Source organism: Physella acuta, unplaced genomic scaffold (assembly GCF_028476545.2).
Source record: "Physella acuta isolate Inbredline_101_S28 unplaced genomic scaffold, ASM2847654v3 ptg000620l, whole genome shotgun sequence".
Classification (NCBI taxonomy): Eukaryota; Metazoa; Mollusca; class Gastropoda; family Physidae; genus Physella; species Physella acuta.
In genome coordinates, this window is record NW_026732139.1 from 5,503 (window position 1) to 26,116 (window position 20,614).

Sequence of the window (20,614 nt, forward strand, 5' to 3'; positions counted from 1 at the left end):
AGGCGGAAGTGACGAGACACTAATTACAAAACATGTAAGGGACATCACTCAAGATAACAATATAAATATAATACTAATACAGAAGAGTGAGTTCCCCTGACCTCACAAATCCCAATATGTTACAATATACTCTCCCAATTTAACTTAAGATCAACTAACCAGTTCCTACCTAGTAATGGTGGTCCATTTCCTTCAACCACAAGAAGAGGAAGTTTAACACTTTGACCATTATAACTTACATGAACCATACACTCTCCTATTACCGGAACATTGTCACCAGTGTATGTTGTTAGACACTTGTGACATGGTTGTAGAGGCACTGATCCTCCTGTTACAGCGTCAAAGTCCTTCTTTGTGATGACTATTAGAGATGCTCCAGTGTCAAGTTGGAAGCTGATGCTCTTACCGTTGATATAAACTAGTACATTGATGGGAGCATGACTTATTGATTTCACAGAGAACAGGTTGAAATCCGGCTGCGAATCAGTTTGAGCATTTTTACAGGTAGAGTGGTTCATTGGTTGGGTTAGGTAGTCTTGGTGAGAGTTAACATAGTGCTGCCTTTGGTTGCGGTACTGTCTTGACTGGCTAGATTTAGCAACAGACGAAGACTTTGCAAAGCAGGCCTTGGCAATGTGACCTTGCTTACTGCACTTATAACAAGTTGCAGACTTGAACTTGCACCGATGAGATGCATGGGGACCTTTGCATCGATGACATTTTTGATAATTATTACTAGATTTAGATCTAGGATTTGAACGAGCAGGCTGTTTAGCATAAGTTGGAATGCTCTGATGGGGTTGGTGTTTATTGACTAACCTGCTGTTTACTGCATGGATCTCTGAAGGTGCTAGAGATCTCGCCGCATCGGATGACTGCTGGAATGAAGTTGCAAGTTGTATTGCTTTTTCTAATGTTAGATCTGACTCGAGAAGCAACTTTCTTTGAATATCAGGGCTGTTTACACCTGTCACAAACTTTTCACATAGTCTGTCAGACAGCGTGTCTCCGAATTCACAAAATTCACTTAAATGACGTAAAGCAGCAACATATTCTGATATTGACTCGTTTGGTTGACGAGTCCTACCGTCAAGTCTAGCTCTACATAGAAACTTTGATGGGGTCGGCGCATGGTGGTCTGTTAGCAATTTGCTCAGCTCGTTAAAGCTCTTGGTAGTTAGACTAGCTGGTGCGCATAAGTCCTTTAATAGCCTAAATTGTTGAGGCCCTATGACTGTTAACAAAACAGCTCTCTTTTTGGCTTCTATCGTCACGTTTTTTGCTTCAAGGTAAAAGCTTAACCTATCTAGGTAATCATGAATGCTTTCATCATTCCAATCAAATTCTTTTATTTGGCCATACAGCGCCATTATTCTAGAAATACTTAGCCAATATGCTCTAGCAAACCTCTTTTTTTGCGTAAGTAGGTGCTCTTTCTAGTGGATTATTTATCCTCGTCGCCAGATATAATAGATTAGGTATTCAACAACGGAGACAGAAGCCATCAGCATGTGTTGGGTTCTAGAATCTAGGGGTATATAAATAACAGACAAATACGACGTATACAACAATAACACTAACACTCTATAATAACAATAATAATAAGATATTTAATAATATATACAGTACTAAAATAATAAAAGGATCAAAAGGGGTCTACAACATAAATACAATACTCAACACCACGTTCCACGTTCCACGTCCACAGCCACACTACAACTAACTGATTCACACACTGGCACACGCTCTGACACCCGTCACCTGACACACCTCACGTGAACACCTCTCGCTCCATGTAAACACACTCAACCAAGGGATACAACTATACACCAAAGGGAGGGTACCTGTCGTTCCAGCACGCAACACACACACACACACACAAGCAGGGGACATGTAAGGGACGTAACATCCCTCCCCTCCACCTTCAGATCTCTTTTTCTTCAAAGAGATCAAATATTTCTTGTTCCATTAGCCACTGTTGGTGCCCGAGCTTGACTATTTATTCTTTAGTCCTTAGGAAGCCTCGTTTTGACCGTGTGGCGTGTATCCAGCCTGGACAGTTTGATCCAGAGTGTGGCTTGTATCCAGCCTGGACAGTTTGGTCCAGAGTGTGGCGTGTATCCAGCCTGGATAGTTTGGTCCAGATTGTGGCTCGCATCCAGCTTGAACAATTCGGTCCTGAGAGTGGACTATGGTTTTTCTCCGGCCGGGCACCAAGCTCGTGGTCTGACTATCTCAACCTATAAAGATACATGTGAGAAGCCGCAATAAAAAAATTGATCAGCATAATCATTCTATACTGCATCAGTAATACCTTTCTCAAACATTTCTCAATATAATCATATTATAATGCCCCAATAGTAAATTCCTTAACATAATCATACTATCTCCAACAATAATAAATTTCTCAATATCATATACACTAGTTGTCGTAAAACACTCTTGATAGATTGCTACAAAGTTCTCAGTTCCCTTGATATGTTTCCCAGTACAGGCTAATTCCTGTAGTGCAAGGGCCCATCGGTAGATGCGTACGTCGCCATAGATGGTCATCTTTCCTTAAAGGCGATCAAACTGAGTTCCCTTCTCGATAGCCGTTTTAACTACATTAATCATCTCCAGCCCGTAATCATCATACACAGCTTCTGTAAAAAAAAAGCAAAGAAAAATTAACATTGATTGAATAAATTATCTTAACAAAAAACTTACCAAGGACACTACCTTTGTAAGGATACGCCTCCAAATTTCGTGCTTTACCTCACTCTCATATGAGAGTCTTTAAGCAGGGAAACATTTCCTAACATATCACGCTGAGCTGTGGGACACACCCGTGATATGTGACCAACATCACCGGAGCAATAACACTTGAGATCATCTGACCGTCGATGTACATTTTCAGTACGCCAGTTGCACGCTCTACTGGTCCCATTGGGACAGTTTCGTTGTAAGTGGCCTGGCTTTCTACAGCTATAACAGGCGCCTGTATCTATATCCATACTGCACTCTTTGGCAATATGACCTTGTTCATTGCACTTGTAGCACCGATAAGGTCTTTTGTTGTTTCCATACATCACAACAGCTCTTTTATCTGACCTGTTTCTCCAAGGAAAACCGCTATTACTATTGCTATGACAATCCCTGGCATAGTGTCCATAACGTCCACATGTGAAACATTTACTGCTCAGGCTGACCTTCCTATCACCATGCATAGGCTGTACACCAGGGCAAGTGTGGTGTCCTGGAGATCGCGGTGTCGTGTTTAGCCAGGGTATCGTCTCTGCTGTCGAACTAGCAGCGACGTACGGAGGGGTTTGGTTTACTGGCCTCGTCACTCTAGCGTTTTGAGTGCTCTTATAGTTGTCAATAACTTTAAGATTATCTTCCACACTTACCTTGGCAGCACCATTCAGCCTCTCCAACAGATCACAAGTAACAACCGATTTTATCCGATCAACTATCAAAAGGTTCATCAAGTCCTCAAACGTTTCCTTTATTCCCGACTGCTGGACCCACGCTCTCAAAGCGGCTTCTGTGTTGACTGCGAAGCTTCTCATATCGTCGTGTGTTGGTACTAGCTGGTGGAATCTGACCCTATACTTTTCCTCGTTGAAACCTGCGTGCGTCAATAACTTTACCTTTACTGACTCGAAGTCATGATGCAAGTTCAGTCCCGTCTCAACGAGGAAAGTCTTCAGTTGTCCACTCATCTTGTCCGTCAGAAGGAGCGACCAGTCCTTGGGGTCAATGCCTTGTCTCTTTGCTTGACTCTCAAAATGCCTCACGTACGCACCCAGGTCCTCGTCTACCGTCATCGCCGCCACGTCCCTCAAGCGGGGTACAGGGTTACATACCTTTGCTACAACCTCGACCTTCGCATCTTCTACCCTCCTCAACTCTTCCTTTACCCACTCCGCCAAACTGTCATCGGTCAGCCCGATTAGCTTTCCCTCCTCCTTCAAGTCACTTATTAACTGTCTTCTGGCACTCCTGGTAGTCGCCATGCTAAAACGGACGAGCCCCCAAATGTTGGGTTCTAGAATCTAGGGGTATATAAATAACAGACAAATACGACGTATACAACAATAACACTAACACTCTATAATAACAATAATAATAAGATATTTAATAATATATACAGTACTAAAATAATAAAAGGATCAAAAGGGGTCTACAACATAAATACAATACTCAACACCACGTTCCACGTTCCACGTCCACAGCCACACTACAACTAACTGATTCACACACTGGCACACGCTCTGACACCCGTCACCTGACACACCTCACGTGAACACCTCTCGCTCCATGTAAACACACTCAACCAAGGGATACAACTATACACCAAAGGGAGGGTACCTGTCGTTCCAGCACGCAACACACACACACACACACAAGCAGGGGACATGTAAGGGACGTAACAGCATGTAGCCATCTTTATTTGTTAACCGGAAGAGGAACAATGATAGATAAATACAAGGGACATCACTCAACAACAACATTATAAATATAACTAATACAAGAAGAGTGAGTTCCCCTGACCTCACAAATCCCAATATGTTACATATTCCTTTAGAGATATAGTAATAAACCCTACCCCTTTCCATGTATATCATTATCAGTTGTAGTTCTTCATTTCTTCATTAACAACACTACTATTAATAACGTGGGTAATGTGACATTCTTACCTTCTAATATACAATGAACTCTGGTATCTCGCATATATTGCTGTACGGGGTAGTCCTTCAAATAACCATAGCCACCAAAAATTTGCATTGCATCATTACAAATCTGAAATTAGAAGTATTTTGACTGGTAAATTTGCAACTACAGATGCTACATTTAGTTTTAATGACAGAAAGCACACAAGTTGACCCAACCAATGGAAATCAACCACATGGAAGTTAAAAATCCTTGTTTCCTAAAATGCATTAGTCTTGGTTGCAACCATAATTTGTTTTTTGTGAGCTTTAGAAGACCAATCAAAGTTTGCAATAAATGTTTATTTTTTCAAAGATAAATCACAAGTAAAATATTACTTGGTGTGTCAGTTTATAGGAATTTTGATATCTGTTTTAAAATTTGTAAAGAAGCAGAAAGTTAACAAATAGGTCAATGCATTTTTAAAAACTTAAGCATACCTTGAAACATTCTTCTGTAGCAAAAAGCTTTGCCATGGAGCACAGTGCTACTGCACTGACATCTTTATTATCTAAAGCTTTAGCAGCGTTTCTAACTATCAACCGTGACGCCACTAGCTGCGTGGCCATTTCGGCTAGACGAAATTGCAAATACTGCAAAAATAAATGATTGGGAAAATTTTACCATCTTAAATTTTGAGAACTGTGTGCTGGTCGATTGTGTTATTAAAACAAATGACTCGCTTCACCAACTATAATCACATGAAAGTAAGTTAAACGCTAACCTGAAAACTGTCCAAAGTCTTGCCAAATTGTTTTCTCACTTTCATATGGTCACGGGCCTTTGATAAAGCTGAGTGGGCTGCACCTAGAGAACTTGATGCTAAAGGTAAACATTTTAATTAATCAGCTACATAAAAACAACTTGCTGATAAAATAATGAATTCAATAATTAAACTTGAAAAAAAAACTTTGATGCTAAAGGTAAATGAGGTGGATTGTAATGACTGACGAGAAGCCGCGTTGGTTGTTAACAGTCTTTATTATGTACAGACGCCATAATGCAAAGAGAGAGGAAGAGAGGGAGCAAGTGGCCAGAGACCACTATATATAGATAACAACATGTAAGGGACATCACTCAAGATAACAATATAAATATAATACTAATACAGAGAGTGAGTTCCCTTGACCTCACAATTATTTCAATCTATTACATCCCTTTACCCTTAGAACACAATAACACATCTCTCAATAGAACAATTGATAGTATCCTAAAATCACCAATTATATTGTAACATGAACACTATGGTAGATTACATCCTTGCAAACAATGCACAATATGCTACAACATAATCAAAATACAAAACAATGATGTCAAAGTCCTTTTGACCTTTAAAATCATAGGTCTAACTTATTTGGGACCTTGATTGTCCTGCTTGACCTTCTCAGTGGCTTTTGATTTGGTGACTCAAGATTCTGACCATCTGGATTCTCTATCTCAGGAGGTCTAGGATTTAAATCATTAACTCCAGAATTTACAATTTCTGACTCCAGACAACTTGGTTCACTCATATCAACAGAACTTGGTTGTGGAACAAACTGAGTTGGTGTGAACTGATCAGACTTGGTGGGATTGACAGATTCACACTTATTATCTGCACAAGTTATTTTTAACTTTATAAGACATAGGTCCTGTACATTGAACAATTTGACCTGGTATCCATTTTTCCTTTTTCCCATAATTTCTTAGATACACATTCTCATTAACACCAAATTCTCTTTCAATGAATGTTTGTCATGATTTAATTTTTTAATTGGCATCTGAAAGTATTATGCTATTATTCAGATCCTTAACTGGCATAGATTTCTTTGATTGATCAATTTCCTCAGGTAATCTGATAGTGCTTTTTCGTAACCAAACATACTGTTTAAAAGTAATATCCTGGACAATATCACTTTGCAACTGTGATCCAGTATTTGAAGTGGGTGTATTCAATGGCAAAAATCTTTGCTCTTTTCTTTTGATGTTACCCTTTTAGTTTCTGTAAGTGCTAATGATGTTAGCAAAGTTGTTTGATGATCACATTCCTTCTTACTAATGTATTCTCTTTAAAACATTTGAAATTGCCATATCACCATAATCATTTATTAAGTTACAAATACTTTGTTTAGGCAACTCTGACTGATAATGGACTGCATCTTCTCCATCTTTTATATTATCTTCACAAAGGGTTTTTATTTCTTATTTAATATGGCCTTAAGTCATCATTCACAGACTCTTCAGGCCAACCATTCATACAGTACTCATATACTTTTATTAAGCACTCATCTTTTTGTGTTTCTCTTTTAATATCATTCACATTTATATTGGAGTTATCCATGATAGTGAAGAGAACAAATACATCTTCTGGTACATAGCTCAGGCTTTGGTTTTTTTTTAAAAGTAATCTACTAAGACTATCTGCACTATTCTCAGATCCAGGTTTGTATTTCAATTCATAATTGTATGCAGTTAGTGTGATAGCCCATCTTTGAATTCCTGGTGAGACATGCTCAGGTAGGGTTTTGTTTTCTCCAAATAAACCTAGCAATGGTTTATGACCTGTAAAGATGGTGAACTTCCTACCAAACAGAAACTTATGAAATTTCTTAACACCAAAAATGATGCCTAAGCCTTCCCTATCTAACTGAGAATAATTTTTCTCAGCCTGGTTCAAAGATCTACTGGCAAAAGCAATGGGTCTGTCACCCTTCTCATCCATGTGGGACAAGACTGCTCCTACACCATCTGGTGAAGCATCACATGTTAATATAAGTCTTTTCCCTGGGTCATAGTGAGTTAGTAAGGTGTCAGCAGACAAAGCCTCTTTTGCTGTATTAAAAGCAGTATCTTGTTGTTTACCCCAGTGCCAAGTTGCATTTTTCTGTAGCAGCTTGTACAGTGGTGATAGTTTACCAGACAGATTTCCTATGAACTTTGCATAGTAATTTATTAAGCCCAAAAAAGCTCTTGGTTGTTGGGTATTTTCAGGTTTGGGTGCTTCTTTAATGGCTTTTGTTTTCTCAGGTTGAGGTCTGATGCCTTGTTTGCTCAATATATAACCAAGAAAACTAATTTCTGTCAGCATGAATTGACATTTATCTTTGTTTATCTTTAAACCTTTTTCACCAACAATTTTCAATACTTTATCAAGTGTTTTAAGATGTTCAGTGTCATTCTTACCAGTTATGTACACATTGTCAAAGTACACACAAACATTTGGAATATCCTTAAAAATACTGTCCATGACAGCTTGGAAAATTCCAGGGCTAGATGATATGCCAAAACATAGTCTTTCATATTGGTAGAGTCCTTTATGTGTGTTTATTGTCGTATAGACTTTTGAATCTGGATGCAGTTCTAGTTGAGTGTAAGCATGACTAAAGTCTAATTCAGTGAATTTGTCTCCTCCTGCCAAATTCAAAGAAATTTCCTCAATGTTAGGAATAGGGTACCTATTTAGCTCTATTTGCTTATTCAGTGTAGTTTTATAATCTCCACAAATTCTTATAGAACCATCCTTCTTTAACACTGGCACAATGGGTGTCGCCCAATCGGAATAGTCTACCTTCTTTATAATGCCATTAGATTCCAATCTACTTAGCTCATTTTCAATTTTATTCCTCACTGCATAAGGTGGAACTCTAGCTTTGCAGTATCTTGGATTTGTATCTTTAATGCTTAACTTCACTGTTCTATCATTTAGTAAACCTGAATTACCAAAAACACATTTATTTTCAGATATAACTTTATCTAGTGAAGTAAGACTAGATTCTTTTACATTCTTCAATGAACAAATACTCTCCCAATTTAACTTAAGATCACTTAACCAGTTCCTACCTAGTAATGGCGGTCCATTTCCTTCAACCACAAGAAGAGGAAGTTTAACACTTTGACCATTATAACTTACATGAACCATACACTCTCCTATTACCGGAACATTGTCACCAGTGTATGTTGTTAGACACTTGTGACATGGCTGTAGAGGCACTGATCCTCCTGTGACAGCGTCAAAATCTTTCTTTGTTATGACTGTTAGAGATGCTCCAGTGTCAAGTTGGAAGCTGATGCTCTTACCGTTGATATTAACTTGTACATTGATGGGAGCATGACTTATTGATTTAACAGAGAACAGGCTGAAATCCGGCTGCGAATCAATTTGAGCATTTTCACAGGTAGAGTGGTTCATTGGTTGGGTTAGGTAGTCTTGGTGAGAGTTAACATAGTGCTGCTTTTGGTTGCGGTACTGTCTTGACTGGCTAGATTTAGCAACAGACGAAGACTTTGCAAAGCAGGCCTTGGCAATGTGACCTTGCTTACTGCACTTATAACAAGTTGCAGATTTGAACTTGCACCGATGAGATGCATGGGGACCTTTGCATCGATGACATTTTTGATAATTATTACTAGATTTAGATCTAGGATTTGAACGAGCAGGCTGTTTAGCATAAGTTGGAATGCTCTGATGGGGTTGATGTTTATTGACTAACCTGCTGTTTACTGCATGGATCTCTGAAGGTGCTAAAGATCTCGCCGCATCTGATGACTGCTGGAATGACATTGCAAGTTGTATTGCTTTTTCCAATTTTAGATCTGACTCGAGCAGCAACTTTCTTTGAATATCAGGGCTGTTTACACCTGTCACAAACTTTTCACATAATCTGTCAGACAGCGTGTCTCCGAATTCACAAAATTCACTTAAATGACGTAAAGCAGCAACATATTCTGATATTGACTCGTTTGGTTGACGAGTCCTACTGTCAAATCTAGCTCTACATAGAAACTTTGATGGGGTAGGCGCATGGTGGTCTGTTAGCAATTTGCTCAGCTCGTTAAAGCTCTTGGTATCTGGACTAGCTGGTGCGCATAAGTCCTTTAGTAGCCTGAATTGTTGAGGCCCTATGACTGTTAACAAAACAGCTCTCTTTTTGGCTTCTATCGTCACGTCGTTAGCTTCTAGGTAAAAGCTTAACCTCTCTAGGTAATCTTGAATGATTTCATCATTCGCATCAAATTCTTTTATTTGGCCATACAGCGCCATAATTCTAGAAATAATTAGCTAATAAGCTCTAGCAAACCTCTTTTTTGCGTAATTAGGTGCTCTTTCTAGTAGATGTTTATCCTTCGTCGCCAAATGAAGTGGATTGTAATGACTGACGAGAAGCCGCGTTGGTTGTTAACAGTCTTTATTATGTACAGACGCCATAATGCAAAGAGAGAGGAAGAGAGGGAGCAAGTGGCCAGAGACCACTATATATAGATAACAACATGTAAGGGACATCACTCAAGATAACAATATAAATATAATACTAATACAGAGAGTGAGTTCCCTTGACCTCACAATTATTTCAATCTATTACAGTAAACACTTTAATTAATTAGCTACATAAAACAAATTGCTGATAAAATTAATTCAATAATTAAGCTTAGAAATAACTTTAACCCTTTGATCCCTGGCCTAATTTCTCCCATTTCCTGAGCTCCCAGGCCCAAACCAAATTTCACTTATCTGTTTCTAACTTTGCACTGATAAAATAATTATATACCGATAATTTTTTTATATACTACAAAAAATATTGACAAAACTAGAGTAACTTACCTATTTACTGTCATTATAATAACAATTATAATCAAATAATATAAATTACCGATTTTTTATTGACAATGTATTTTACGAAATGCAAACACTTTCACCTTTCCCCATAATCTATTTTTAGAATCATAATCCTGCACTAAAAAGACATGTGCATAGTTTTATTCAGTCCGCCGCTAATTATATTTAATAAGACGGTATATCAGCCCCTACGACTACGATGCTAGATAAGCGGGCCGGAAAACTGGCTTTTCGGACATATATGCTTAATTTTGAAGCCGGTTTTCTGGTTTGCCTGGCTCAAAGGGTTAATGCTCAAGATACTGACTTACTTGAGTGCAAAAGAATGATAGAATTTGATACTTAATGAGAAATTGTTGTGTATTGGAAGACAGATTTAAGAACAAATTTAATTACGCCTATCTACTAAGGAAGGTAGTTGTCATCTCACCTACATTTAGCCTTCCTCCATTAAGACCTTTCATAGCAATGTTAAATCCTTGGCCTTCAGCTCCCACCAAATTGCTCTGAGGGACTCGGCAGTCATCAAAAGAGACGATACTAGCAGGGTGCGAGTTCCACCCAACCTTTAAATTTTTAAGAAGATAGGATAACATTTTAAAACATGATCATCCGGTATACTGTTATTATAGTGCAATAGCCTGCTCTAGCTATCAATGGGAGGTTGTGGTAAAGCGCATAATTCATAACCTGAATTATTGCTGACAAGTTAAGGTGGCTGGGCAAAGTCTGAGATACAACCATTCCATAAGCTGATTTGAAAGAAACAAACTCTACTTCATCTACCATAATGATCATAAGGTACATTCTGTTCAATTGAGGGACTGTTTATTATTTATGTTGTGTAACGTGAGGTTGTAAAAATCAATGCTATTTGTGTGTTTAAAGTGGATCACCAAAAATGATGTTAAAAAACAACCTTAGGTTTCTTGAAAGAACCTTGTTTTCAATGGGACTTTATTGATACATTTAAAATATAAAGAGAAACCATTCGTGACATCTTCATGGGAGGCAGATGCTTAGAGGATAAATCAGCAAAATAAGAGCCATGTTAAATTTTTTTAATAAATTGTTAATTTTAGGTAATATTTACTTTCTTTTCTTTCTTGCCAAATGAAAGTCCTTGTGTACCATTCTCTACAAGAATACAAGACACACCTTTGGCACCAAGCTCCCCAGTTCGACACATCACAAGATATATATTGGATCTACCACTACCACTAAAAAATGCCTGCAAAAAATATCATTTACTGAAATGTTAACTTCATTTTTCCAATTCTGTCTAATGTTCAGAAGCAGGAAATGGGCTTGTAAATTGTGAGTAGCTGATAAGAAATTGTAAAGTTGTACAATAAACAAATGAAATGTCTCACAATTAATTGGTTGTCAAAAAAGCAATAGTTTACCTTAGCACCATTTATAATATAATCAGAGCCAACTTTCTTGGCGGAGGTAGTCAAGGAAGCTGCATCACTTCCAGCACCTGTGTGACATTTCTTGTATTAGGCAGAAATAGTGCAAAGTAATTATACATTGTTTACAACTTAAAATGTATTTAAGCTTGTTTATGAACAGTAATCTCTTAAATTTACTTGGCAGAACAGACCCCCCCCCCCCCACACACACACCACACACACAAACAAAGTCTTAATGTCAAAAGATTTTTATTGTAAATATTTATTTAACATTATCCAGTTGTTATACTGTTATACATTTAAGTCCCTCTGCAAGAATGCACACACATAATTGTGGCACCCACCCTCTCTGTAATAATGATACCACTCCTGACCAGATCAAATTAAAGTTTCATGGCAATTAATTTAAAGGTGGCTAAGGATCATTCTCAGTGTATGCTGATGACCCCCATAATAGATGGATTTGAGTTCAGGCATTTAGATTTCCATTCTGGAAAACATACCCGTATTTTTATTTATAAAGTTATATGTGATAAACTTAGTAAAATGATTTTAATAAAATAGCACAGAAACTTGAAGCTTCATTTAAGTACATTTGTGACGCTCCACAACAGTTTGAGTCACTAAACACCGTGGCTAATTTTTGTTTACCTGGTTCAGTAAGACAGTAAGAAGCAAAATGTTCCATTGTGGCTAGTGAAGGTATCCACTTTTTACACAGTTCCTCATTTGCAAATTCATCTATCATCCAGGCACACATACTGTGATAAGAAATTAATTGGAACATTGACAACTGTGAACAAATCTTTCGGAAATTATCTAAATTTAAATTACTATGTGTTAGTACAAATTGATTTTTTATATGTGATAGTTTTGATTAAGTTGTTTCTCAGATAAAATTTTAAAATTATAAGGGTGTTTACGCATCTTACTTGTGTATGCTAATATAAGCTGTAGTGCTGCAGCATCCAGTGGCCAGAGCCTCAAATATAACAGAGGCATCAAGGCGAGTCAGCCCTGTACCTCCATACTTTTCATCACAATAAACAGCGCCAAACCCAAGTGTTGCAGCCTTACGCATTGTATCAACTGGGAAAATTTCCTGAAAATAGTAGATTTTTTTTACTATAAAATAAATTTCCTATCAGCTTAAAAAATTAATTTTAAGTGCTGGAGACAAATGCAAACTATATTTAAATTTTGAAGAGACAGTTTGAATTTTATATATATTAAGTTTCAAATGTGAAGATGCTGGCTATGTGCTGTCATTTTTTAAATTATAAAAGGCATTGCATTTGTGTTTGATTTATTAAAAAACTAAATTGTGTATATAGGCTAACATAAACAAGCCATTTTATAATCATGTTTTAAATGCATAAAGGCTATGTTGATTTCAAAGTTTACAAACCTCTTCATCCCATTTTTGCATGTTGGGGGCAAGCTCATTTTTAGCAAAGTCCAATGCAACCTGTTGTATTTGTTTCTGTTCCTCTTCCAACCCATGAGAAACTTAAAATTTTGTGAAAATATGATAATTAATATACTATTAATAAAAACATACTAAATATGTAAGTCTAAATTTTTTAAAAATTTCATTAAATGCAATAGAGACACTCATTTGTGCAACAATATCCCACCTAAAATGTAACTAAAAAAACTATTGGAAAATAGAAATTTAAAAATGCAGTCAATAAGATTTAGTTAATTATCTAGAAAAAAAAACGCTATCAAAAGTAATGATCATGGTAGGTTCCAGGAGTCCCCATAATCATTAAAATTCTTATTTATTATAAAAACTGAAAATAAATAATTTTCAGTTTTTATAATAAATAAGAATTGAAATTTAATAGCTAATAGCAAAATGTACATACACACACATACACAAGCCTCTCACATCCCCCTCCTCCGTCCCCCCAACAAAAGACTATACTTGAATACTTGCCAATTTTTAACACTTACTATCAACACAGCTGCCTGTTAAAAGAAGTCGTTTTTGGCAGAGTGGAATTTTTTGCAAGTTGTTTATTAATCTCAAAACTACATTGGCTTTTTTAAAAAACATTTTCATTGGCTTTCATTTACTGTGCAGATAATCTGGAATAAATTATTAATTATTAAATGTTAAACTGTAACAATAAAACTATATGTGTGGTGGGCCCTATAATTGTATTGATTTAATTCCTTTTTTATTACTGATAACCCAAAGTTCCCGGGTCAGCCTGGTTGGATGGTAAAGCTTACGACTTCTAACATGAAAGTCTTGAGTTCGAATCCCAGGTTTGAGTATGTAGAACCTCTCTGAGTCCACCGAGCTTTGATGAGAAACTAAGGCGGTTTGGCATTGTGCTGACCACACTATCCCTTTATATGCCAAGGTAATTGAAACAAATGAACTCCACTCACCTGCCCTATGTGTCTTAAGCACGGACAGAAATAGGGTAATGAGATGATGAGGAATCTAAAAATCTAAACCCAATTAAAGTCTGGAAATGCAAGGGCCTATCACAAGCCTAACGAAGTTCTAAGTTATTACTAGGCGTGCCGGCCCTGCAATGATATTTGAGGAAAGTGCTGTTTGTAAACATCATAAGCATCATATACCCTGCACATGTGCTCATTAAGCATCATATACCCTGCACTGTCTGGTGTTTGGGAATTTATAAAGCTTTCAATTAAGACATTCTTAATGTAAAATAAACCGGGAGTGATCTCCCCTAAACTTTCTCGAATATTCTTATATAAAATAACAGGGGATGGGAACTCGGGCTATAGACATGATTTTTAATCCATTTTAAATACTTAAACTTTTATAAATAGAATAAAATCTCGCAGACAAATTAATTGCACACCAAGTGAACGCCAAATAAAAAAGCGCATAATAGTGCGCAATATTATTAGTACTTTTAAAATTTACATTAGTTTTTTGAGAAATCGGAAGTAGCGTAAATTACCACTTCCAGTCAACGGAAATTACTCAAAATTTAACAAAAGGTGGAGAATTAGATCTTTTACTTACATGTCAAATTTCATTTATCTATCTGAAATAGTACTCAAGTTATAGGCTTTTGAAAAATTCAAAGTAGGAAAAGTACCACTTCCGGTTATCGGAAATCGCTCAAAAGTTGATACGGATCTACGATTTTGATAAAATACTTATATATGAAATTTCATCAACCTAGCTGTAACGGTACTCAAGTTATCGTGTTTGCACACGGACAGACAGACAGACACACAGACAGACACACAGACATACGGACAAGATTACAAGACTTTCTCTATACTTCGTATATACGAGAAAGTAAAAAGATGTTTGTTTGATCATAATAGTGGGGATTCAATTAACTTACATGATATGAATGTAGGCTGACTGCTTTAATGTATACCTTTCTGAACAAAATTAGTAATGTGCTTAAATTACCACTATAAAAAAGAAAACTATAAGAGCAACATATTTTTTTCAGAAAGTGGACTTGGTAGGTTTTGCAAGTGGCCTCTTCAAATATCAGTGATAACAGATGGTTTAATTTTCACACCTATTTGAAAATTGTGTAGTATAAATTCAAAGGATCTTTTGTTTTATCCACATGTTATTATCGTTTATTTTTTATGTAATCAAAGAAATGGGGAAATAAAAAGTTGAAATTCCTGATACAGTTATATCCCTTTAAATAGACTTAATTGAGAGGTAAAACTTAATAATTTGTATTGATTTTCACTCCTATTTGAAAACACGCTTAGTATAAATTTTAAATGAATTTTTCTTTTATCTAAAGGTTTTCGATTATTTTTGTGTGTAGTCAAAGAACGGGGGAAATTAAAAGATTAAATTCCTGACGCTGTTACATCCCTTTAATATTTAAAATTGAGGAGTAAAGGCGTTCAATTATTAACCCATTGATAAGACATTTCTGAAAAACTGGTATTTTCCCACGTTTTCTTTAACTTGCTTTCTCTGTTTGTTTATTTGTTTGTCTTTCCAATCAAATCTTGCGATCGAAATTTCTGGCACTTCCCAGTTAGCTAGCGCGCTGAAATTTTCAGGGAAGCTTTCTTTTGGATGACCATAGAATATGCAATTGTTATTATTACTAAATTGATCAATGGAAACATTTTATTGAGCATTTTAGACCGCTATATAATCTATATATATAATTCTCCTCTGCGAGCCATTAGAAAAAAACCAGCGACGCGTAGCTAGCCTCTCTCTTGCCGCGCGCAGTGAAGCGAACGATCCCACTTCGCGACAGGCTTAGGGGCAGATAATTTAGTTTTAACCGACTTTAAAGTTACAGGAGATAACTATTACCACTGGTGGCCAGTTTGGGGGAGACGATATGGTCGAGTGGTTGGGCACACGATTGCTATCCCACTCGACACGGGTTCAAATCTATGTGTTCTAGTCAGTAACGTATTCACACAACGTGTTTTTTACGAGTTGTCTTTTTACGAGTTGTCTTTTTACGAGTTGTCTTCGTTTACCCAAAAAAAAGTGAAAAGATAAAATCGATAGCAAGATTTTAATGCAAACAAACAGACAAAGACTAAAAAGTAGAAAATAATAATCATTAAAAAAGTTTTAAAAAACCCACGTTTTCTGATTGAACTAAAAAGTAGAAAATAAATGCTATACATCACAATAATGCAAGCGATCACTCTACTATAAGCGATCAAAAACGTGGGGCGCCGAAGTAAAAGTTATATTACTATTGATTAGATAATACTATTGTCATTTATTAGGGAGCTTGTAGAGAGTCAACAGTATTAGAAACTTTAAGAAAATCACGGCGCCCCACGTTTTTGATCGCTTATAGTAGAGTGATCGCTTGCATTATTGTGATGTATAGCATTTATTTTCTACTTTTTAGTTCAATCAGAAAACGTGGGTTTTTTTAAAACTTTTTTAATGATTATTATTTCCAGGTGCTTACGTCACCAGAACTATCTCCTTACCAAATAATAACTTTATGTTGCATCTGAAAGTGGTCGATCTAATTCAAGCGCTTTTAAAATGTATACTTTATATAAGGCCGCGGTCACTCTAGGTCAGTTCTCGGTCACTTAAAACTCAATTATTGAAATTACTCTAATTTTCCCAGTAAAAAGAGAGTGAACAGCAAACTTCGACAATCTAATAGATGTAAGAAAGAAACAAACCAAACATCACCCACTTTGCTTTTATAGATATAGATTAGCATTAAATATTTTTATTATGTGGGGACTGTCCATATATAGAATAATTAGAATAGATCTATAGCAGATTTTTACTTATCTCCCCTCCTGCTATCACATACCACTAAAAGCCAGACCCCCCCATCCCCTCACCCCAATGTCAAAACTTGAGTACTGTCAGTGAGTTACAGTAGGCCTATATTAGTACAGTTTCAGTTGTGTAAGTAGTAGATATAGATCTAAGTAAAAGTTAAACTACTGTTAAAGAGACTAACAACTAAAGTTAAAGTAAAGACTAAAGTTACAGTAGTAGATCTAGATCTAGTACTAGTCAGTGGAGTAGGTTACACATCACATTGGTTGCCTGCCACAGTTCATATTGAACTACGTAGCCGAGCCCTTGATTCGTTCTGCTGGAGTTTTTTTTTAAAAGGGATGGCTCAAAATATCAAGTCAAATTAATAATTATGAGGATAATAGCCAGATCTAGATCTATAGCCAGATCTGATATATCTAGGATCAAGTAGATTTAATACTAAGAGTAAAGTCGACCTACGAGTGCTGCTAGATCAACACATCAATATGGGAGATTACTCTCAAAATTATTCTAGATCTAGACTGGACCTCTCTAATATGCATGAGTACGAACCTCCTTGTGATCTACTTTTCCCCTGTGGTCACCTGTCCCTGCTCGTGATCACTAGCGTACTTGTACGTTTTGATCCTATTTTAATAATTGAAATAAACATCTTAGATCTAGTCTTGCAACAAGAAAGATTGAAAACTGAATAAGTAGATCTAGGTCTAGAGATCTACGGGTTTGTTTGATTATTAAAATTATATTTGTATTTTTTTTTATCTCACGGCCTAAGCTCTCGAAGCAATTTACAAAGATGGCGGCGCGGTTTCGTTTTTATTAGCCTATATTAGTAGCGAGGCTCACTAACTTGAAAGCGTCTCTGGTTGCTAACAACAACATGGCGTCCTACACCGGACGCTTAGTTTCGGACATTTTTCTTGTCTGCCCAAGTGACTTTCTAGGAATTCGTTTTTAAAATGTTTACCTCGTGAAAAATGGCGGTTTTTTCACATAATGTAAACAAACTATAAATGGCAGTGCTAAATATTAGGGAGGCTCACTAACTTAAAAGCGTCCTTGGTTGCTAACCAGAACATGGCGTAAGGATCGGACCATGACTTCCGGCGAGTTTTTCGACTTAGTTCCAGAGACCTTCTTAGAATTACTTTTAAAAATGTTTATCACGAGTAAAATGGCGGGTTTTCACGTTATAAAAACATGCTATAGGTGGCAAGGCTAAATAATAAATATGCCAGAAAAGCATTTTCAGAAATTGCTTTGGGGAATGTAGGCTAAATTTAAAGTCGGTGTCATTCAAAATAATATAACTTTTTAAATATAGGGTAAAGGAGGGCGTTAAGAGCCGTGTGGTATTAAGCCCCAATCAACACCCCACCCCCACAAAACCCCCAATAACACTGCTAATCTACTTCTGAGGTAACAACCACTGCTGTTCTTTGATAACAGAGAAGCAGAGGATTCATTTTATGTAATTTATGACCCACTTGGTCCAATAGGGAGAGGATGAGACAGGATTTAATCCCACTGCTCTTTCCCTAAAACTTCTCATCTCCATAAAACCATTTTGTGAACTTTTTTTCCAAATAGACATAACTTGGGAAACTTTACTTTGTAATAAACCGAATGAGTTTTTCAAGCCCATTCTTTGTTCCTGTATTAGAGCATTGGTTGTTGTACATTTTAACACTATTTTTATAGCTATGGCTAAAATAGTTTTATTTTGGTGAATTTTTTTTGCACAGTGATTATTGGTGCCAAAACAAAATGGCCGGTATTTGTCCAATTTTACCATGTTATAAAGTTTTTATCATTATCAGAGTAAAACTTGACTGATCATTACCATAATGGTTTTATTTGTTGGATAATAACTAAATCTACATGAATACATTAATTTTGTCCACTAGCTTGCCTGTTTAGAAAAGTTATAACAGATACTGTTATGTGGCTCTTGAAACCCTAAGTGCAAGTTTCTCATTTATTAGACCACTGAATATGACACTGATATAGGAATAGTTAACACAAAATGTATTAATTGTTAAACAGACTTGTGTCTAAATGATAGAAATACAATTCTAACCTGCTAAAAAGTAAAAATTCAGCCATCTGATGTTAGCAAGGTAATTTTTAAAATGGTACATGTACTTATTACCCCTAAGGGGCAATACAGCCGACTCAGCCCCCACCTGTTTCTAACCAACCATAAAACTTCTAATCTCTTTGTAGGTAACAGGAATAAATGCTCTTAGTTCTCAGCCAATCTGGGGTGGTATGTTATGTAATTTATGACCCTCATGGTCCAGCAGGGAAGTAAACAGACACATTAATACCACTGCTCCCCCCTTACAATTTCTTACCCCCATGATACCCAGCCCCCACCAGTTTCTGTCCGGCCATAAAACTTCATCTCTTTGTAGGTAACATGGATTACAGTTACAGATCTCAGACAATCTGGGGTGGTATGTTATGTAATATATGACCTTCATGGTCTAGCAGGGTGAAGACCAAAGAGGAATCAGTACCACTGCTCTCCCCTCACAATTTCTCACCTCCACGAAAGCCAGACCCCCACCTGTATCTAACCCACCATAAAACTTCATCTCTTTGTAGGTAACATGGACTAAGTTCTTAGATCTCAGCCAACCAGAGATAGCATCTCCTTATGTAATTTATGGCCCTCAAGGTCCAGCAAGGAGAACAAAGGGGAAACCAGTACCACTGCTCTCCCCTCACAATTTCTCACCCCCATGATACCCAGCCCCCACCTGTATCTAACCCACCATAAAACTGATCTCTTTGTAGGTAGCATGGACTTAGTTCTTAGATCTCAGCCAACCAGAGATAGCATCTCCTTATGTAATTTATGGCCCTCAGGGTCCAGCAAGGAGAACAAAGGGGAAACCAGTACAACTGCTCTCCCCTCAACATTTCTCACCTCCATGTCATGTTATGTAATGTATAGCACACATGGCTTATCAGGGGAAAGCATTAAGGCAGATTAGTTAGTACCACCCCTTTTTACATACAAGAATGTTAACTCTGGACAGCTACACACTAGTATACTAGCTACACACTAGGCATACTAATGTGCCTACTGTAAACTACTAGACTTTAGGGCTTAGGCCCTATGTACACCTGCAATTGTATCAATTGTAGACTGGGCCCATTGGGGCCTAGTGATAGCTAGTATCAGTTAAAGTGTGTGTACACAGCATTAACTATTTTGGGGTTAGAAATTAATTATTTTTATTGCGGTGTTAGTCTAAACTAGGAGATAATACTTATTGCCCCATTGCCCGGCTCCTTTCACCCCAAATGCTGATTTGGGGGGTATGACAATAAATGTTCAATTAAACCCATTTAAAGTATATTTAATACACTTTGTTATTATTTTTATATTGTGTAAGATATGTTAGAATAATTTTGCCATATTTTCAATACTAAAAAATTCTTAGATTAGTAGAAATCTTTAAAAATGTACAGGTGCTAAAAAGTGTGGCTCTTAACGCCCTCCTTTACCCTAGATCTCCCTATCACAAAATTGATTTCCCTAGTAAAGCATTATTAGTTTTATCATTCTATGAAAAAATAAATCAAATATCTTCAACCCTTTTTTTAAAGAGTGGCCAAAAAATGACAACC

The 20,614-nt window shown here is 36.7% G+C and overlaps 1 protein-coding gene across 1 annotated transcript; it reads right to left on the reverse strand.

The window, feature by feature from the left end:
- Positions 1–1,587: 1,587 nt before the first annotated feature.
- Positions 1,588–17,473, reverse strand: LOC131947991 (isobutyryl-CoA dehydrogenase, mitochondrial). Its single transcript, XM_059309429.1, has 13 exons — positions 17,432–17,473; positions 16,657–16,834; positions 13,666–13,800; positions 13,115–13,215; positions 12,639–12,808; positions 12,358–12,467; positions 11,698–11,774; positions 11,385–11,522; positions 10,722–10,857; positions 5,423–5,520; positions 5,139–5,291; positions 4,686–4,788; positions 1,588–2,645 (listed from the first exon to the last, which is right to left on the reverse strand). Exons 3-13 carry the CDS (start codon positions 13,772–13,774, stop codon positions 2,560–2,562), a joined length of 1,281 nt encoding a protein of 426 aa, XP_059165412.1. The 5' UTR covers positions 13,775–13,800; positions 16,657–16,834; positions 17,432–17,473; the 3' UTR covers positions 1,588–2,559.
- Between the last annotated feature and the right edge of the window lie 3,141 nt (positions 17,474–20,614).

What these genes read in the sequence shown, in the direction of transcription:
- LOC131947991 (XM_059309429.1), bottom strand. Translation starts at nt 13,774, where the DNA reads ATGAAAATGTTTTTTAAAAAAGCCAATGTAGTTTTGAGATTAATAAAC. An exon ending in AACAGGCAGCTGTGTTGATA is followed by an intron (nt 13,216 to 13,665) that starts GTAAGTGTTAAA and finishes CAAAATTTTAAG; the next exon opens with TTTCTCATGGGTTGGAAGAG. An exon ending in AGTTCATTGTATATTAGAAG is followed by an intron (nt 2,646 to 4,685) that starts GTAAGAATGTCA and finishes TTTTTTTTACAG; the next exon opens with AAGCTGTGTATGATGATTAC.